At 54.0% G+C, this 21,397-nt stretch overlaps 1 protein-coding gene across 2 annotated transcripts; it reads right to left on the reverse strand.

The window, feature by feature from the left end:
* Positions 1-752: 752 nt before the first annotated feature.
* Positions 753-19,949, reverse strand: VEGFA (vascular endothelial growth factor A; the record flags this gene model as incomplete). Of its 2 annotated transcripts, XM_079550483.1 has the most annotated exons (8): positions 753-774; positions 3,041-3,172; positions 4,309-4,380; positions 7,028-7,060; positions 7,388-7,464; positions 9,200-9,396; positions 14,506-14,557; positions 19,884-19,949. In XM_079550483.1, the coding sequence occupies 8 exons, from the start codon at positions 19,947-19,949 to the stop codon at positions 753-755; spliced, it is 651 nt and encodes a 216-aa protein (XP_079406609.1). The 2 variants fall into 2 exon arrangements, with proteins under 2 accessions (XP_079406609.1, XP_079406610.1); XM_079550484.1 differs by lacking the exon at positions 4,309-4,380.
* Positions 19,950-21,397: the final 1,448 nt, after the last annotated feature.

Raw genomic sequence — 21,397 nt, forward strand, 5'->3', positions numbered from 1 at the left:
GACGGCCATTTCCTTGGCCTTTGACCCATCGCACCCTAGGATGCCGCTCTTTGGAACTCCCTGCCCATCCTCTCCGTCACCTCTCCTCCCTGTCCCAGGCAAGGAGAAGGTGGTTTGTGGTACAGCACACTCTACAGAGAAACAGCGGAGGCCGCACAGGTCAGTTAGAGTTAAGAAGTTTACACCCAGCGCTTCTACTCAAGTCCAGTCTTAGCTTGTTTCTTATGCCCCAAGTAGCCCGCTTGTGTCCACAGCAGTCGAGTATTATCCAGTGAAGACACCAATAACATTAGCAATGTTAAAAAAAATAATCAGTATATATATATATATATATTATATATATATGTGTGTGTGTGTGTGTGTGGTTAAGATATACATATATGTATATATAGATGTGGTTAAAATATATATACATATATATATATGTATATGCATGTATACACACATATATATGTATGCATGGGAAAACCCATCAAATACACCCCTATAGTCTTCCTGGCTCTGTTATTTAGCAGCATGAAACAAAAAAAAAAAAATAAAATAAAACAGTTCAAAACCCAAAGGTGAATTCTGTGCGGCGGGTGCCTTGGGGAATGTTCCTTCCGGAGTCCATCGTCCGTACTGAAAGTGCTGTGCTCTACCGATCCTTCATTTTTAGGGTTCATTTGGATTAGTGTTTTGTTTTGTATTTTTCTGTCCAGGCGAGAAATCAGGCTCCAGAAACAGGGCTGTTCCCCCTTCTTTTCCGCTGCTCACCGTCTCGGTTTTTCACATCTGTCAGAGAGGAGAGGCAAGGAAAGAAAAAGAGAAGAGGTTAATGTTTGTGGCAGGGGAGCAGGTGGGGCAAGGGAGGGGAGGAAGGGAAGTGGCTGATGTTTTTAAGAGCACATGGTGTTAAGACATGGCATGACGTCACTGGTGGGGTGAAGTGCTGTGTAGTTGGGGCAGAGCAGCAGAGAGTCTCGACCCGTGAATGGGTCGATGAATTCTATTCCCCCAGGCTCACCTAGATGTGGGGAAGCACTGGTACAGGGGGAAATTTAGGAGTAGGATCAGAGGTCTCCTCATTCACAAGCTGAGTTGAGTGCCTTGTTTGCACCCTCTCACAACATGCACACATAGATACACACATACACACAAGAACAAAGCCAAGCAATGCATGCAGAGAGACACACTCCCCCAGCTCCCCACCTAGCCTGTTATTTGGGTTGGAAGCAATACAGACAACAAAGCCTCATGCAGGCAAGAATTTTGCTGAAAAGAAAGTGCGTCTCGTTTCAGTGGCTGCCATGAGCAGAGGTTAGCGCCAGAGGACAGCAGCAGAAGCAGCCTGAAGAAGCAGTGGGAGAAACGAAAAATTGCCCTCCCTTCTAGAACCCAATTCTAACTTCACAAGGAGATGAAGCAGGAAGAACTTCAGCTTAACCAGCTTTTTGTCTGGAAACAGATAACATACCCATTCTTAGGACTCCTTGCTATCTTTCTGGCCAACACACCAGCTCTGGAAACCTCCCTTAGTGCCAGTCATATCACCAAAAGGAGGGACTAGTAAAAGACACAAGTAAATCCCTTCTGCCATCACAACTTATTTGGGGTATTGTTTGTTTTTCTTTGTACTTTGTACTATTTCTCACTCTTCAAACTCTGCAAGGTAATTTCCAGTTACTCTGGGGATAGGATGCAAGACCAGGTGGAAAATAACAAGGTAAGGTCTGGTCTCACTCTCTGGGGGCTATAATCACTGGCAGGAGGGTAACTCTCTAAGCTGCTGTAGTGTGGCCCCTCCATCAATTATTTTCCCCCTCAGACTGCAGCACCCCAGAAAACTTCTCTGTATGCAGAACAGTTTTAACTGCTGTGGCATTGCTAGATGTCTCCCTGGCTTTGGCACAAAGCACTTGCACATCTATTGGAGGCACATGCTGCCTGAAGCAGCCCTAGTCACCTAGCCAATTCCAGGCAGGCAAATGGATGCCTTCTCCATCAGAATGTAGCCAACAAAGGACCATGGATCTCTCTCCTTTATCTTTTATCATCCAGTCACTGCTCCTGCAATATTCTCCTGACAAGAAGAAGCTCCTAGACTTCTGTGAACTCAGTTTGGAGTCACAATCAAGGGCTCATTAGCAACTCCATCTTTATGCCACTCTCTGTAACAGGCAGGATGATCACACACCAGAGATGCACACATAGGCAGAGTGAGCCAAGAGATCCTGCTGAGCTCACCAAAGAGCTCAGGTGAGAACCAGGAATCAATTTCTGCACATCCATGTTACAGACGGGAGCATGACAGGTAATACTCAGGCAATACACACACACTGTGGATCTCTGAGTAGACAGTAACCACACAGTGTCTTTCCATCTCCCAGCTCGCATGTCTGAAATACAGACTTCTGCATGCCTCCACCTACAACAGGCTTATCCTTGCTGTATCCCACACCACAGCCCTGAATGCGGCCCCTCACCCCTCAAACCACAACTCTGGCTAAGACATGAAAAGAAGAACTTGTGAGTGCAGGGAAGAGGACAAGGTCCTCTCCCTGGCTTTTAAGAACAAAAAGGCGAATGAGAGTGTGGCCTGGCCTTTCTCACTCTGCACACAACAGAGCGCCCACAAGCCACACAGAAAGAGCTTGGAAGATAGGGGAGGTGAAATCTTAGCCAGCTAAGAAGGATTTGGCTTTGTACAACAGTAGCCTCAGAACTGCATACAAATAATGTACAGAAGGCTACAGACCCTCCCCATAGCTACTGCAGCAATACGAACTCTTATTTTGTTCTGGGGGAAAGGAAATCTTAGGTGTGAACACCCATCCCCATCCAAGTCCTGACAGCATATCAGAAACGCACAACCGCCCCCTGACACGGAGAATCTCTGTCCTCCTCTCAGTCCTCCCTCTGCCCTCTGGCCCATGTAGGACAGAGAAAAGAAGTGATCACATAGCACTGGTGCCAGAAGTCAGCAGGAAGCAAGCTCCCCCCTCTTTCTTTCTCTCTCTTTCTCTCTGTGTGTTTCTCTTTCATCCTTCAGGACACAAACCTGCAAGTGCGCTCGTTTAACTCAAGCTGCCTCGACTTGCAACGTGAGTCTGTGAATTTGCAGGAACATTTACAGGTCTGGGGATCTTGTACAAACAAGTGCTTTCTCCTCTCTGAGCAAGGCTCACAGTGACTGCAAAAAGGCAAAAGGAAAGATGTCTAAGCTACAGCGCTTCAGCAGAAAGAAAATACACATGCAACACCCTAAACATCAAAGCAATCCCCTTGCCCCCTCCCGCAGCCCCCATGCTGCCCACTGGAGTGTCAAGGGCTGATGGGTTTCCAGCAGCACCCCAGCAGCCCCAGGACATGGTCAGGACAGCATCCCCTTGCATTAGCGTAAAGAGAAAGAAAACAGGCTCTCTGCACAGTATTCACAAATGCTGCATTGGATCCTTTGGCATACACCACAGGGAGGAAGAAGGGAGAAGCAAGGATGGGAAGGTGAGAAGTCCCAACCAGCTACTGAGGAGTCAATGAGAGGCATTCTCTGAAGTGGGCTGTTGGAGTAGAAAGAAGCCAGAGGCTGAATGAGATAAATACGCAGGGTCTGTCCCTGCTGGAAAGCAACTGGGTTCCAGCATTGTGTGCTTACACCTGCAGTCTGCACTGCCCTCCTTTCCGTGAGCCCCATCTCCACCTTGCCACCTAGGAACCTGCCCTGAAGGACTGTGAATTTACAATGCAGAATTTTGTGAACCACCGTGAGAGAGAGCGAAAGAGACGGAGACAGGTAGAAAGAGGCAAGGAGAGAGAAGCCACCAAATCCAGCAGAGAGAGAGACAGAGCGCCCCCCCCAAGTTCCCCGGCACCCCCTCTCCAGCTTCCCACCGTCCCACCTCTCCTCTCCGCTTGTGACTCCACCAGACACACACACACACACACGCGCACACACACGCGCACACACACACATGCACGGCAGGCACCAGCTCGTCTTCCACCAGCTGTCGCAGCGAGGGCACAAGGCAAGTGGAGGACAGCGCGGGACAGAGCTATAACCAAAGGAGTGGCAAAGAGGCGTGGGGCACCTGCCCGCGCTTCTTTGCCCAGGGGAAATGGTCACCGGTGATGATTAGAGAGAGCCGAGCAAGCCAAAGCCACCTTCCCTGAGACACCCTTAGTGCCAGAGCGGTGCCACCGCCAGCATTGCAGGACCTGCAGCCCACCAGTGACTGGGGGGGAGGGTGTGATTCTGAGTGAGCAGCAAGCAGGCGGATTGGTTGGGGAAAGGGAGGGAAGAGAGTCTACAAGCAGAGGACACAAACGTACAAGCTGGGTGGTTTGTACCGGCCTTTCTTGCGCTTTCTCTTTTGACCCTTCCCCTTTCCTCGCTTTGATTTTCTGGAAGAAAAACAAAACAAAAAAAAACAGAGAAAGAGAGAGAGAGCAGGAAAGAGAGAGGGAGAGCAAGAGAGAAAACAGAAGAAAACGCAAGGAAGAAGAGAGAAAAAACACAGCCATGTGCCTTGCTGGGAGGGGAAAGCACATGAGGCAGGATTGGAGGGCAAGTCCTGGAGTGAAGCACAGACCTCCACCTCGCACACACACTCACTGGCCCTCTTGCAGCACCGCCACCAGCCTGCCCGCAGCCAAGCCAGCGCCAGGAACACAGCGTGCAGAGGCCACCTCCACGTGAGGCTCCGGCATCCACGGGCCTCTGAGGGTACCCGCACCCCTGGAAAGGGGCAGTGGAGAGGGGAAGGGATCAGGAAGCCTGGTGAAAGCATCACACAACTGCAGCGAGCGCAGACAACCAGCTCTGGTGACAAGCTCAGGTTTACGCTGGCTGACATGGAGAAAAAGAGACCACCGTGATTTGATGGTGAGGAAGGGACACCCAGCAGCCCCACTGTAGGGATGGCAATCATCCTGCCATGGGATGGGAGCGATGGGGCCCTGGGCTCAGTACGCTGGGGACAAGGATTGAGGCCTGTTCTGAGCAGTGCTGCTGCATGGGAGCGGGGGACTGCAGCCTGAAAGCTCTGCTCACCCACCCTACCAGTGCCTGTGGCTCAGTGGACTCAGGAAGACCTCACTTTTTGCTCACGCACCCTCCAGCATCCTCTGTGATGAGCAACAGAGGATGAACAGGAAGGTCTAGCCCAGTCGGGACACCCAGGAGATAAAAACTGCAAGCAGCTTTCAGATTTTCCTTTCTTTCCTCCTCCATCCAGCCCTTCCCTTTGCTTTCCACATAGATCTGACAGACAGACAAACGGACGGAGCCAAAGCACTCTCTTCAAGATTCACCTGCTGCTTCTGATTTTTGGGCAGGAGCTGAGACAGGCAAGGGCTGGAACATGCAGGCATGGACAGTAATCATGGATCTCTGCAGCCCACTGAGAGCACAGAGAAGGGGAGGCTGGAGCCTGCATTGCTCCTCGAGCTATATCAGCATAGCAACAAAGGACAGGCATGTGAGAAGGCCGTGGGACAAGCACCAGGGTTTGTCAGACTTGTGAGCCCCACAGCAGCTCAGCAGCCTCCCTCCTTCCCCACTCTGCCTGGGGGCAGCACATCCTGGGAGGGAGCTGTTGAGGTGGAGCAGGGGGACAGAAAGGAACACCACAGGTGTTTCTTAGGCCTGCTCCAGTCTTCTTGATGGAATGTGTATCAGAGCATCAGCTCACTCCCAGCTGCTGCCCTACATGTCAGGAGGCACAGGGAGGTGGTAAGGAAGAAGAAAATCAATCTGAAGATGGAGATATATAACGGGACTTTCAAATCAGAACAAATCAAAGCATACCGATCTCTCCCATCCCTTCCCTTCCTTCCCCAGGGAGTGCAGAACCAGCAAAGAGCAGGCAAGGTGCTGTTAGAAGAGGAAAGGGAATGCAACGCAGTCTGGGCTGGCTGCTTCACCCACACCCCATCCTCACCAGAGCTCACACAGACCCAACTTGCACACCTTCAAACCACAGAGCCACGCAGATGACCATCCCCAACACGGTCCTGCACAGAGGGGAGCTTTGGCTGCACAGAGCCTGATGCAGCCACGAGCAGTTTTCCAGGGGGAAGAAGAGGGACTGGAAGGCAGCTAGAAATCCACAACCACCAGGAAAGGGGTGAAAGACGTTCTCTCTCACTCTTCCACTTGCTCTCTGTTTCAGCCTCATCTCCCAGTATTTACCCCTTTCCTCTCCAACTCCGCACCTCTATATGGCAGAGTCACTATCCCAGCCATGCGCAGTCCGGCTGACCCTCTTGTCCAGAGAGGTCACTTTTTGTCCATGTTGTTCCACGTTTTGTGATCGTCCCTGCAACTACTGCAGGACGAGAGCTTTTTTTTATCTCCTTTCCACAACCTTTTTACTTTGGGAAGGAAGGAAAGGGAAGGTTGTGCCTTAACCTTCTTCAGGTCACCAGAGCAAATCCAGCAGCTCAAGAAAACTCTCTTGAAAGCCTCCACCAGGACCTCCACATCCTTTACATCCTCCCAGGCCTCCACCCAACCAAAACCAGCATCACATCGTGCATGGCATCAGTCCTGCCTCCACCAAGCCTCCATTGCCACCTCTCCCTGTAGCCAGCAGAGCTCCAACCCAAGCTGCTGTGAAAGAAGCGAGCAAGTTCTCACTCAAGCAGCAAGAAAAAAAATTAATAATGAAGAAAGGCAGCGATATGCAGTAACCAGAAACACCCCAGGAGGAGGCAAGGGAGAATGGGGGCTGCACCTTGAATCCATTCTGGTAGGACACACACGACGGGACTTCCCTGACTCAGGGTAAAGCATTAGGAATGACTGCCATGGCTGTGGGTCATGCAAGCTCCAGGTCTGGGGTATGTAGGAAGGACCATCAGATCTGGGTTTCTGTGCCCACCTGGAACGGATTCAGAGTGTTGCCCCATGCACTACCATATGCCATTTCCAAAAACACCTTCTCAAAGTGAGTATCTTCAACCAATCAAGGAAAAGGGCACGGGGCGGTAGGGAGAAGAAATGCCAACCAACCACCAAAAGAGAAGGGAGAAAAACCTTGTCACTTACTTTTCTTGTTTATTTTTGACATCTTTCTTTGGTCTGTGAGGGAAGAGAGAACAAAGGCATCATTAAAAGGGAGCTTATCACATACGCTTCCAGTATTATCTCCAAATCCCACCAGTCCAGGGAAGGACATGTACAGCTGCCCTCCTGTTGCACCTCACCAAGGCCGGAAGACCCCAGGCTGCAGGCTAGTATTGTCCACCTGTCATATCTAGAGATGCAGATGCCTCATGAGCAAAGCAGCTCTTTTCCAGGCTCTGTCATCCCAACTGTGGAGACAACGGTCTCAACACAATGGCAGAAAAACAGAAAAGGCTCAGAATAAGTTAATTGCAAGAGGAACCAGTGCTGCTCCATTCTCACCTGCAGTCACATTTACTGTGCTGTAAGAAGCTCATGTGCGCTATGTGCTGACTCTGATGGGGTTTAATTCTCGCGATCTGGAATGAAAGAAACAGAGAGGGTCACTGCCCATTCACTATTTGTATTCATGACTCCAAATCAGTCCACTGCCTAGCAAAAGCATTTTGTACTCCAGGTGCTCCTGGGAAAAGCATGGCAGAGTTTGAGCTAGCTTTGAGGCCCTGTTCTCCCAGTCAGGGAAGGCCTTTGATCACAAGCAAGCAGCAACACCAGTCTCGTGCCAAAGCTCTGTTTGCTCATGCATGCAAGGTGCCAGTACTGGTGGACTGCCTTGGAGACAGGCATGGGAGAGGGCGTAACACCACAGTAAGAGTCTTGCTGAGCAGTCAGCCCTGGTCAATACTAGAAAGACAGTGATGGAGCATCCAGACTGCTCTCAGACAGAGGCAGGCTTCAGCCTAAAGCAAAGTCCCAAAGCAAAAGCTCCGTATCCAACTAATTCTCCCTAAGCCACCACTCATTCCTGGCTGGCATCTCGTTTTCTCTCTGAGACGACACAAAGAATAAATCTGGTGCTCTGTGCTTAAAACACCCCTGCAGAGCCAGACTTTGCCTAGCCCCCAGCTCAATGTGCCTCCAGGGAAGCTGCATTAGAAACTCTGCATGTACTGTCACAGCCTCTCAACCCAGAACCTGGCTGGACCACTAGCTCTACCATTAGCCACTGAAATGCCTGTGACCCTTTACAAGCATGTGGGCATGCCAGTCGAAACCTGTAATTCAGCAAGGAAAGGTAAGAAAACCACCCTTAGTTACACTGTGCTAGTAGGCTCTGACCCAAGCAGGAGCTTGCAAGTGGAAAACCAATACAGGGGAACCACAGAAGGACATAGACAGATTCTCTCCTGAAGTTCAAACACAGCTGAGGTCACAAGTGAAAAGCACTGGCTAGTAATCATATAGTCCTGCAAGTCTCTCATCCATTTAAAAAACTGATGGCAATATTTATAGGGCCCATTCAAGAGGGTGAAAGACGTGGGAGCTACAAAGTCAAGTACTTGGTGCGAGCACCTTGCTGTATACAAGCTGGGACCCAGGCTGGCAAAGGCAGTGACAAAGCTCTCTAAGCAGAGTCTCTAAGCCTTCCCCATGTGCCCAGACTTCACTATCACAGTCAGTCTGTCTCTTCCAAGAAATGAATTACGCAGCCTCCAAATAAAGGAGGAGTACGCCTAGAGGCAGAAAGGCTTTTCCACTTGACACTGAAGCAGAGTGTTTCTTAGAGACCCTTCCCACCCCTGCTGTGCCAATGTAGCTAATGACCCAAATCCTCTGCTCTGTTGGTAAAGGCTGACCTCGCATGCCCTCCGGGAGGGAGTACTGGCAGGCTTTCCCCTTCTGCACTACACTGCTGCCTTGAAAGCAACAGCTGTGTGGACCAAATGCGGAGTTAAGGTAGAGCAAGGGCCTGGGGAGCATCTTTTTTAGGGCCTCAGAGCTAACAGCGTCAGCAATGGGCCTTTGCGTTCTCTAAGGTAAGTGCCTCCTTTGCATAGTCCTAGCTTCTGTATTTGAGCACCAATGAGCATCAGAGCCACTGAAGAACAGATTCTCTTTTTAGCTTTGCATATAGACAGGCAGCTCACTTTTCACCCTTGTGCGGTGTAATGCTGGATGCGAGGATCAGGAAGGAGGTAAGCCCTCTTGATCTGACAATTTCCAGTTCCCTAGGGTAGGCTGCTCTTTGAGTGGCTGTGATGGGTGACTTGCTTACTCCACCCAAGCATGCCAGCTTGCAGGTTGGGCCCTCACCTCCATCGTGACGTTGTACACATCCACAGGGACACATTCTAGGCCCTCATCGCCGCAGCAACCCGCACATCTCATCAGAGGCACACAGGATGGCCTGAATATGTACTCCACCTCATCAGGGTACTCCTGGAAAATGTCCACCAGGGTCTCAATTGTCCTGCAGAAGCTGCGCTCGTAGACTTCCAGGAATTTGATAACTACAGGGAGGAATGGAGGGAATAAGTTAATGCAAACTCAGCTCAAGAATGTCTAGTTCTTTACTCCTTAAAAGCCAGACAGTTGTAACACATCTACCCTATACTCTTCACTAACAGCCTAAGTCCTTTCTTTGTCTCTGCCCTACACACACACACACACACACACCCTCCCACCCACACCCCAAACCAAGTGGGGAAGAGGAGACAGCCTCTCCCTGACACTGCTTTAGGGCACAGACATGACGGACCAGAGAGCTTTACTGATTGGACTGGCTCTCCCTGACACCATGCATCCAAGGTGCCTCCTCCCCTGCCATCCCCGATACATTCAGATATGCTGCCACCGAACATATCAGCTCAGCTGAAAAGCATCAGAAGCTGCTGCACATGATCTGCGCTCTGGATGAAGAACCCTCACTGGTTCATCTTTCACCCTCTTTCAAAACAGCCAGTTGATGCCCCAGCGGGTTTTAGAAGGCAGGGGTATGTAAGCCAGAGGAAGAAGCATCCCTCCCTCTCACAGACCCTGGCACAGAGACCCTCCTGAGAATGAAGAGATGGTTCTGAACAATGCATCTATGTGGCTTCTTTCTTCCCAACAGACACCTCTTTTGCCCATGCGTAACATCCACCTCAAGAGGCCACCTTCAGAATCACCTGCCGCAGGCAGGCAGGTCACAGCCCCCGTGTCTCTACATCAACCGCTTTCTCAAAACAAGGAACTGAACCACCCACTGGGAGATTCAAAGCAAGACCACAGCACCCCCAGGATTAACTAGACCACATACTTGGCTACCAAACCACAGTAAGGACACGTGGGAGGGGAAACGGGGTGGATCTGCCATTATCCCCTGCCTTTCCTCTGAATGGAGCAAACACTGACTGCTTGCGATCTGCACCGATTTCACAAGCGTTTCTCAATGTTTCCCAGTCTCTTGCCAAAGCTTCGTCTTGCTGCTTGGTCAAGGGTTGGAGAGATTTAAAGAGATGAGAGATAGGAGAGATAAGCACACACGCACAAAACCCAGCTGCTAGCACACTCCTGCAAACAGCGGGTACCTGGAGCCCCCCAGGCCTCCTAGCTCTAGCAGCATGCAGGCAAAGGAACATGGCTCAAACGGTGCAGAGGAGAAGAGTACGCACAAAGAGGGAGTACCTGCCCCATGGTATTACGCACTATAATGATCCACCTGTACAGCATACAGAGTCCTACAGCACCAGCATTGATAACTGAGTGATAAGCGCAAGTGCTTGCATCATGGAAAAAAAATGGTCTCCGGTAAGCATTTCTAAAGCGCCCTAAACTGGCATAAAGGTTACTTTGCCACACACACACACACACACAAAAAAAAGCAAAAGCTGTAGGGCTTGGAGCTCAGAGCCCACAGTTAATTGTTGAAAGTTAATTCGAGGTCATGCAGAGCTGACAGTGCCACAGTGCTGAGAGCGGGTACAAGAAGGGAGGAGCTCCCATCCAGAGAGTCTGAAGTGTCAGCGAGCGTGAGCTACTATTAAAAGAGAAAGTGGCTTATGAAAAGAAAATGTAGCCTGGCAGGCACAGATTGCTTGCTGGTATTCCTAGCCTAAAAGACAGCATGCTTCTGTTCCCTGTCCTTCCCTCCCTCTTCCTTCTTCCCCTGACTGCAGTGTGCCTCTTGTCCGTCCATCCTCCTTCCATCGAGTCCACGCTACCTCCTTCCTGCTCCCCTTCAAAGTGACCCTACTCACTGCCTATGTTCCAACAAGTTGAACAATTTAATATGTGGGAAATTCTGCGGGCACAATGACAGCTACTGAACTGCACTGCTGATTATTCACACTGTGCCAGCAGAAAGGATCTGGGAACCCTGGCAATAAAGGCACAGCTCTGGATGGAAATGCTTGTGGACTGACTGCATGGGGAAGGAGGAGAGAAAGGAGGGAGGGGAAGCAAAGGTTACCTGTGCAGATCAAAGACTGCTCGCTGAATTTGGCTGAGATATAAAGAGGCAGAAACCAAAACCAAGAATAAAACTAAAGTGAAACTGATTCAGGTCTGCTATGCTCTCTGAATGTTTACACTGCGCAAGCAGCTGGATTATACCATCGAAACTGCACTATAGATTGGCCACAGAAAAAAAAACAACACATCTGAATTTTTTTGCAGAGTTTTTTAGTTTCTTGGCTGCACCCTGCTAGCTGTACTTGAGATCTGGGAGATCGAACAGGACCAATTGCCTCCCATGAACAACGCAGAGTTTTCGCTTTTACATTAATGCACACTGATCTTCCAAAGCTGCAATCAGCCTCTGGATAGGAAGCGGGGACTCCTTCTCCAGCTGCCTGTCAGATCTCCTGCTGCCAAAGGTGCACTGCCCTGATCCTGCTGCACACAGAGCATTCACACGGAGACTGCAACGCTTCACAGTCCATTTGCACAGCTACAGCAGAGCACATGACTGAGGTACAGTCATCTCTCAAAGCCCTGCCCCTGCTACGCTTACTCCTATGCACCAGGAGTCATATTCCACACTTTGCCGGGCTGATTCAGTCCATGCCTCCTTTCCATTGGTCGTGTTGGGGACGGAAGGACGTCTGTTTTTGATGGGAAGAAATGGGAAGGTCACTGAAGGACTAATGCCATTTGTCCTGCTCCCCTCCTGCAATTTGGGCCTCAGCCCATGTTAAAAGTTAATCCCGCATTTAACACACACCCCTACCCTGTAACACTCCTCCAGATTTGAGTCAGAGGTTCTTCTTTGTGAATGGAGAGAGAAGAAAGGTTAAAACCCAGCCAGGGTCCACATTAACTCTTCAGGGCAGACACAGCCATGGCAGGTGGGATTGAGTCCAAATTTGGAGCAGACGAGTGGGAACAAGCGAGACTAGAAAAGGAGCAGCTCTATGATCATTTTGCCTTCTTTTCCGTCAATGGCTCTGCAGCAATATAGACACACTGTTCTTTTAAAAATAAAAGTGCAGCCACAAGTGCTGGTGGTTTCCTTTATTTATACCAGAAAATCTTTGCTCGTGGAACAAACAAAGAGTGTTTGTCTGACTCCTCTACAACTTCCTGTGCCACAAAACATGTGGAAAGCTCTCTGGAGCACAAAAGGGTAGGGGGTGAAGCTAAAATTACACGCTCCAATCAGAGTAAGTTCATCCCAAACAAAAATCTGTTGCTGCTTGCAAGCACAAAATGGCCAAATCACCTTTCCTGCCGACCCCAAAGGCTCCAGGAACACTGGTGAAAAAAGGCATCGTGGGACTGTCCTCATGTAACATAGGCACATCGACAGCTCCTCTTCAGAGAGGATAAACTGAGGTACTGAGAGCAGACCTCCAAGGTCATCCAGCAGGACAGGAGCAGAGCCAAGAAGGTAATGCCAAGAGTCCTAACTTCTTGCTCACTGATGTATTTGCATCGCAGGGTCAGGAATAGCACCAAGGCAATAGCACTGAAGTCTCACTGCTCACACGGCTAGATCAACTTCTCCCCTGCTCCCATCTGCCTTCCTGTGCCAGGGAGTGACACTCCGCTCAACTCATCCCCTCCCCAGGAAGGTAACTGGTCACAACAAATGGCCAGATGAGGATACTGCCTCTTTTCTACCAACAGCAGAGTGACTGGTTACCAAAATAAGCCTCACAGCAGGCTCCATCTTGATCCCTCTGAAGTCACTGAACCTTCTTCTGTTGACTTCAGCAGGAGCAAGGGTCAAGCACAACACACGGCAGCCCGCCAGCAAATCAGAAATTTCGGCCATGCAAAATGGACACCTATCCCAAACAGGCTGCCACAAATCTCTGGCAACACACTCACAGTCTGTCACACTAATAAAGTTACAGAAATTGAAATCGGGTGCAACAAAAAAAAAAAAAAAAAGAAAGAAAAAAAAAAGCCAATCTGGACCCACACTGCTAGAGCCCTCTGCTGACCTCTGGCTGGAATAACGCTGGAGGTCACAGCCCATGGGGGGACCCTTCACCACAGCCACACCAGTGAGGGCTCTGCTCAGCCACGGAGGCAGCAAGGAAAGTGCAGTCAGGATGGCCTTAGAGCAGCTGATGATCACCCAAGCCTGAAGGCTCTGATGTCCACAGTCGGATTGTAATTCGGAATACGCATTCTCCAAAACACCTAAGCTTGTGTTTCCTTCTTGTGGAGACATGGCAGTTATTTTACTGATCACATCCCTATGTGACAGGGCCCTGCTGACACCCACCTTACCATTCTACTCCTAAGAACTGGACTGCCCGCTACCCTGCTGCTGGCCTAAAGGCTGTGGAAGCCAACTGGCTGCAACACGTGGGGCAAGGGACATGCAGGGGGCATCTCCCACTGACCCAGAAGCTGCCCACTCTTCTGGCCCACACACACATCTATCCACAGGCAGAAACCAGCGCTGCAAAGGGCTTATTTTGGCCTTGAGGCAGCCAGAGTGGCACAAAAGCAGCACGCTTCCCCAGCAGGCCATATTCTTGTCTCTGCTGTGCTGCTATAAAGCAGAACCTTTGGGATCAGAGCCCTCTGTGCCTCACACCACAGTAAAAAGATGTTATTTCTCAAGCCCGACTCTGCACACAGCAATAGCCCGAGCGGGGGCAGGTGGCCCTGTCGGGAGGGCCAGACCCACAGCCTGGTGCTGGGTGCTGCTGGGGCCTTTGTTCAGGATCAGCCCTGGCCGGCCGGGCACCCCCAGCGCCTGCGGGGAAGAGGCAGGCAGCGAAGATGACAAATCCCTTCCTACGGAACTGTGGCGAATTCCTAGGAGGCTGTTCGCAGCTACTCAGCTCTTTGTGTGCGTATATAAATATATATATATATATATATATATATATATATATATATAAATGAGCGCGCGTGTGTGCCCGAGCGCACGCACGCACTTCTCGCAGTTATGGGAGGCGTGAGGAGGGCTGGGCCGGCCCCGCCGCCCGCCCCGGCTCCAAGGCTGCCCAGCCGCTGCCCCGCGGCCTCCTCGCGCCCAGCACCGCGCGGGGTTTAATGGCGGCGCCCCCGCCCCGCGCCCCGCGCCCGCCGCCGCTCCCCGGGAGATGGCGGTGTTGGCCGCCCGGGCCTCCTTCCCCCGAGCCCCCCGCCCCCGAGGGAAGCCGCCCCGCGCTTACCTTCATTGGGCTTCCGCTCCCCATCCCCCAGGGCCGGAGCAGCCTTCGACAACTGCGAAGAGAACAGAGAATCGGTCACGACGCGGAGCAGTCACGCCGGGCCGCGGGGAAGGGAGGGTGGGGTTGGGGTCCCGGGCCCGCCGCCACCGGGCAGCCCCGGAGCGAGGCCGTCCCCGGCGGCGGCACAGAGAGACCTTTTGTTCTCCCCGCGGGAGCCGAAAGGAACGAGCGCACCGCAGGGCTGCTGCGGGGCCTGGGCCAGCGGCCGCCCTGCCCGTCCCCTCTATGGCCTCCCCGCCACAGAGCCGAACGGGCAGTGGGGAGGGCCGGGGGGGGCGGAAGGGCTGTCGGGCGCCAAAGGGTGCTGCGCCCCTCTCAATGTCACCCACCGCTGTTGGTGGCCACAGAGCTGTCGCTTCCTGGCCCGTGTCAGGCGATGAGCTGCGAGGGCACCGCGTGCTGTGACACCCCACAGCGTCCCTCCTCTCCCTTGTGATAGATACAGGCTGGTGTGACACTTGGCACTGTCACCTAACGGGCCCAGCCTCAGCACTGAACGAGTCCCGAGCTCTGCACTCGCTGCCCTGTTGGGACAAGGGGCATTTCCTCAGCGGGATCGGCAGTAGGCAACCCACCCCCAGACTGAGTTGGAGCAGGGTTGCATCACTTTGCTAAGGAAGTGGTTTTTTTAATTCCAGGTGTAACAAAAACTCCACTCTTCCTGCTCCGCGCGAGGGTTGGAGCTCTGACGTAACTTTCCAGCCAAGTCAGGTTTCCCCCTGCTGTTCTGTTCTGTACCAAAACCAAAACGCTCAGGTTTCTTCACTTCTGCAAAGTATGTTGCCACCTGCGTGACGCCATCCACCCCAGAACCTGCTGCATTTCAGCAAGCAGGCACACACAAAATACTGCTTCATCAGCAATCTGCTGTATTTAAGCCTACAAAAAGGTCTTCTGATCTCACAGCTGGAGACAGGGCTGAACGGACCAGGCAAAGTCCACCTCGGGCTCACAATGGGAATTTGCCATCTACAGCCTTCTCAGCAGCCCTGTCCACAGCCTGGAGTGTCAGCTTTGAAGAGGAGGAGGAAAGCGAGCCGGCAGAGCCCCTCTCTCAGCCATTCCTTTGTGTCTGTGCACAGTTCCCTTTGTTTAAGGTCCCCCTGACCAAACTCCTTGCTTCTCCTTTCTGTTAACGCCCCTCTGTACCTGAGCACAGTACGCTGGTCCAGGCCTGAGCCGCTCCATTGTTATATCCCTGCGAGGAGAGCTTGTGTGCCTAAACCTCAGTGCTGTGATAACAGTTTAAAAAGCAGGTTCCTAGGAACAATTTCATCCCTGAAGTGTGAAGGTCACTGCAACAGCGCAAACAAAATGGAGGCAGCAGAGGCTGCAGCGGCCTTCCAGAGCGGCTCAGCGCCTGAAGATCTATGGGTCAGAAGGAAAACCGCTTCAAGGGCAGAAAAGCCTCAATTCACATCATAGCACAGGAAAGCAATCACGAGCCAGGTCAGTCTATCCAAGTCACAATGTCCCCAAGACCTTTTGCTGAGGGATTTCTGGTTCACACACCAGGTGACCGTGATGGACTGAGCAGAATTAGCTCTGAGACACCTTGAGGGTCATGCTGTCCCTTCTTGGTGTGAGGCTGCTCAGCCTGCTGCCAAGCCCCCTGCCTCCCTGCACGCACACACACACACACATACACACGTGGTGCATGGCAGTTGGGAAGCAGACAGAAGCCACACACTTTCACTGCTGATCTGCACGTGGCTAGCACCTCTCCCTGCCCAGGGTGTACCAGTGCAGGAGCCAGCCCTCTCCCAGCCATCACCTACACCTGGGTCACAATTCCACCCACAGATGTGAAATGAGATGGATATGGAGCCTGCCAGGAGCGGGGCAACAAGGCTGCTGTGCTCCCTTGGCAGAGCTCAAAGGGGACCTTCTCCGCAGACACACAGAACTATCACTAACATACAGTTAGCTCACCAGGGCAAGAAACTTCTCTGTCCTTTGGGCACTGCCTTTCACTAACGCTCGCAAAGCCTATCTAACAGCGGATGAGGCAGGGGATTCTGCCTCACTCTAAACCAGGCTGCTGCATATCACAAAGGGCAATGGGAAACCAAAGCATTCCAAGGGACAAACGGGCCTAGAGTGCCCTTCGGTGGGAGCCTGAAGGTCACGCTCTCCTCTGCTGTCTTTTGGAATTACCCAACAGCTCTGTAACACGATTTCTTTCCAATAGATTTTCAGCATGTCACAGAGGTGTGGAAGCAAGCCCTGGGCTCAAGAGCGGGAAGCTCCTTTTTGTGCCCTTTGCAGGTCACAGCAAATACTTGTCCTAAAGCGGGTCAAAACCCTCCTGAAGAAATAATCGTGTTTCACACCTCTGTACCTGCACCTTCCCGTTCTCCCTTTCCTCCCAGTTCCAGTATGGAGCAAGTTATTCTCTAAAGGGAGAGAAAAGGTTAATGACGCTGTTCCTCCCCAGCCATCGCCCCCCTCGCCAACACCACCAGCACTCTTTCTCTCCCTTCCCCTCCCCCTAATCTGTGCAGCCTCATTAAAAGAGCTTTGTAACTGTTTAGGACTGGAACAAACAATCCATCCACTCTAAGAGGGACTCTGGGACAGGAGTTAATGCACTTTTCGTCTTAGGCGCTAGAAATTCTTCTCAGCGGTTTCTACTTAAGCAGGGAGCTCTCGCTGCTCTCCCTCTCCATTGTGCACACAGCCAGAGGTCGGTAATCCCACAAACGGCCAGCGCAGTGCGGGCACCCTGATATGGAGCAGGATGGACGAGGGATCCCACTTGGGTTGCTCAGGCATCTGTGAGCCCCTCTGTGGTGTCAGCACGGGCTCCCCTGCTCCCACATGAGCCCTCCTCCTTCCCCATAGGAGTGCTATGGGGAAGGTGACCGCTGTGCACGGGCGGCTGAGGGGCTGCGGAGCTCCTGGCGCGGCCTGGTGCGGAAGCAGGCTGAAGGCAGCACGGCGGGTGGGTGTGTGATCATTAGCAGTCTGGTCACAGGCGCGCTCTCCCTCCCTGTGTGTCTGAGCGCTGCCTGTTCCCTGTGGCAATACAGCTGGTAGGGCCGGGTCCCTCCACATCTCAGGGAAGGGATAGGTTCCCAGAGCCCCATCGGCAGGGACCTGCCATCACTACAGCTGGACAAAGCCGATGGGGAAGGAGCCGCTGTCCCCTGTATCTCTAGGAAACGGGGACACCACCGCGGCCTCCTGGAGCCCACGGGAGCTCAGTACTGGCGAGCAGCCGGGAGGGTGGCACTGCAAAACCGCCTCTTCCTCCCTCTCCTGCACAGAAGGGCTGTGGCCACACGTGGAGGCAGACACCTGTGGCATCGGCACCGCCCAGCCCACACCGTGACACACTTCCCACCGTCCCAGGAGCGAGCGTGCCAACCCCTCGGTGAGGAGCCATCTCTTAGGCAGAGGAGCACTGATCTTCCCGTGTCCCTCCTCCTTCACCCTTGGGAAAGCCGCCGGACACGCGCCTGACCCTGCCTTCCTGCCCAGCCTTTCCACGACTCTTCTTTAGTCCTTCCCAATGCGCCTGACTAGCTAGATACGTTTTATTCCATATGACAGCCTGATTAACAGCACCGGTAAATACTATTACCAGAGCACAAAATGAAGAGTGGCACTTTCTGCCGTGCCCAGAGTCACCAAGAGGGTGCCTACGTGAGACCCACTGGCATTCCCAACATCCCGACCATCACCGTGGCGCCCGAGAGGCCCACAGACAAATAAGGACAGAACCGAAGGACAGACCTTACCGTTCATCCGTCCAAGCACTCGCACGGCCCGCATCATCCCACTATCTGCGCATCTCACAGTCTCACGCGGATTTACCCTACAACACCTCCCACCGCTCCACATTTCCCACGCCACACCATAATTTTTCCCCTTTCTTTTCACATCACACCATCCTTCAACCCAGGAGAACAGGCTTTTGCATGGCCCCTGCAGACAGACAGACCCAGACCCTACCTGATCTGCAGCTTCGTCTCCGGGGAAGAGGAAAGGGAGGGGAGAAGGCGCAAGGGGAGGGTTGAAGGGTTTTATCACCGGACACGGACTTGTCTAACCCACAGCCAGGGAAGAGATGCTACTCTCTAAGATTATGGAGGAGGCAGCGGGCAGAGAAGCCCCATCTTAGCTGATGATGGAAAAACTCTTGGAGGGTGGAAAGAATTGTCCCATGAGGCAGACGTGGCCGCCAGGCTGCACGGCGCAGCTCTGTGACACGCTCAGATGGGAGCTGAGCCTTGGTTCCCATCCAGCACTGCCCAACGTGCGGCTGTCACCGGGGAAAGTGGAGATATAACAGGCGAGAAACAAAGCGTGCGGAGCCTGCCTCCAGTTCCAGCTGAAATGGCTCCTAATTGGGGAGTTACCTTCCAGCATCCATGCTGAACAAACAATGTGAATAACTGAGCAGCTTGCAGGCGACCTTTATTTTCATGTCTGTGGGAGATGATGTGGCCCATATTCCCTGCAAGAGCAGAGGAGCAGTGCGGGGAGCATTGGCCTCTTACAGCCTTAAACATAATCCATGCCTACCCGGCGCACAGCCACTTTCACGTGGGCACTCTGTCTAAACCCCTTAATATCTCTTGGCAACACAGCCCTCCGGACTCCAGAAACAGATAGATTTATAGGGCAGGTTTGCACACAGCGCTGCCTTTTAGAAACAAAACAGAGAAAGAAAAAGGAGGAAGAGTTGGTCTCTAATCGCTCAGGAATGACAACGAGGCAAAAGTAAAAGTGACCAACGAGGAAGAGAAGGGAAAAACGCGGGGTTTTGTAATCACGGTGCCAGAGATATGTATTTTGGAAAAAAAAAAAAAATCAATCTGGAAAAAAATCAGGATCCATTTTGTCCTCTTTGATCTTTATTTGTTTTTCCAGCGAGGTATTTTGAACTCCGCTCGGCGGCACGAACCCGAGCCGGGACCCAAGGCAAATACGGCCGAACACCCTTTTGCAATGTCAGGAGACCGGGGGACGGGAGGCGAGGCTGATGCAAGAAGGCAGCGCGCTGCCTCCCTGCCCCGCGCCCGGCCCCGCGGCCCCACGGCCACTCCGCGGGGAGCCCCGCGCCGGGGGCGTGCATTGCGCGCACACGTGCGCGGGCACTCCGCGCGCGGCTCCCGGTCGCTCGCCCCCCGCCGCAGCCCCGCACACGCACCCGCACACGTGTGTGCGCGCCGCCGGCGCCCGCCCGGCCCCGCTGCCAGCTCGGTGGGCAGGTGGGAGGCAAAGGGAAGGCGGGGGGAGAGGGAGAAGGGACGAAGGGGAAAAGTCCCTCCCGCACAAAGCCCCGTCCCGCCGCCGGCCCCGCCGCTTACCTCCGCGCTCTGCAGATAGAGCAGCGCCGCCAGCCCCCAGTGGATCCAAGTGAGCAGAAAGTTCATGGTTGCCGGCGCACGCCGCGGAGCGGGGCCCGCCGCACTCCGCCTCGCCGCCGCGCCGCCGCTGCCGCCCCGCTGCCGCGCTCTCGCCCGCGCCTCCTCCGCGCCCGCCGCCTCCCGGGCGCTGCGAGGGACTCCGGGGGAAGGAGGTCTCCTCTTCGGGGTCTCCGCTTTCACCCCTCCATACGGCCGGCTCTCCGCCGGCCCCCGCTGCCGCTCTCGGTGGGCGCTCCGCAGGGCCGAGCGCAGGCTCCGCGGCCGCCCCGCCGCCGCCCGGCCCCCGCCGCCGGGCAATCCGAGCTCCACAGCGGCGCCCGTGCGCGGCCGCTCTCCCGGCGCCGGGGCAGGCAGGCACCCGCGCCGCGCTCGCTCTCGGCTTCGCGCACTCGCCACGAAGTTTGCGCGGAAAGTTTCAATGCATCTCTTTCGCTGCGCCCCCTCTTCGCGGCGAGCCGGGGTCGCCTCCCCCGGGGGAAGGAAGGGGCTGAGCCCGAGCCCGCTCCGCACGTCGGGGTGGCGGTGGCGGAGGGGGCGAGCGGACCGCCTGCCTCCTGCCCTCTCTGCCTCTCTCTCTGCGTCCACCGCTTTGAAAATCGGAATAGTAACAGGAAAAAAAAAAAAAAATCCAAACTGGCTAGAGAGGGAGGGAACGGGGCGGGGGGAGGCTCTGCAGGAAAGGGAGGGAAAAAAAAAATCCCAGCGGATCAAAGTATAGGTGGGGAAAAAATAAATTAAACGAGAGGATAAAGCACGGCGGCAAGCCAACAGCAGGTCCCGGTGCCGCGCACGGCTCCTCCCGCGGCGCGCTGTCCCCCGCCGGCGCAGCGTGCGCTCCTCGCCCCCGGCACCGCGGCAGCCGCGCTCCGCGCTCTCCAGCGGCGGCTTCGCGCAGCGCCCGCTCCCCGCGCAGCGCCCGCCCCACCGCCCGCTGCCGGCGCTCTGCAACTGCTCGGCGCGGCCGCGGGGAGAGACGCTCCGGAGAAGTCCCACCCTCCTCCTCGGTCCCCTCCCTCCTCTCCACCCATCCCTGTTACACGCCGGGCGAAACGGCGACGGAGCGCAGGGGGTTGCGGCCCCCTCCGCCGTTCTTCCCGCCCGCCTCGCTCCGGACCGAGGTTCCCGGGGTTCCCGTGCCGCCCCTCTACCCGCGCCGCCTCCCCCCGCCGCCCCGGGGCCGCTGTCGTGCCCCGCCGAGGGATGCGCGTTCGGGTCAAAATTCACCTCGTCCGTGGGAATCGCTCCAAAGTCCAGCGGGGCCGTTTGCGGGGAGGGGGCAGCGAGGGACGTTCGCCGTCCCAGCCTCCGGCCGGCCCCCCGAGGCCTCCGCTTTTCAGATACGGTGATTTCTCGGCATTTATGTGCTAAAGGGGAGGGGGCAACTCGGCTGGGTTTAATCCCCTTTATCCAAAGATAGTCGCTAGGTGGAGGGGCCTGCCTGCACCGAACGCCCG

The sequence above is a fragment of the Tetrao urogallus genome, assembly GCF_951394365.1.
Source record: "Tetrao urogallus genome assembly, chromosome: 2".
In the NCBI taxonomy this organism is placed as follows: Eukaryota; Metazoa; Chordata; class Aves; order Galliformes; family Phasianidae; genus Tetrao; species Tetrao urogallus.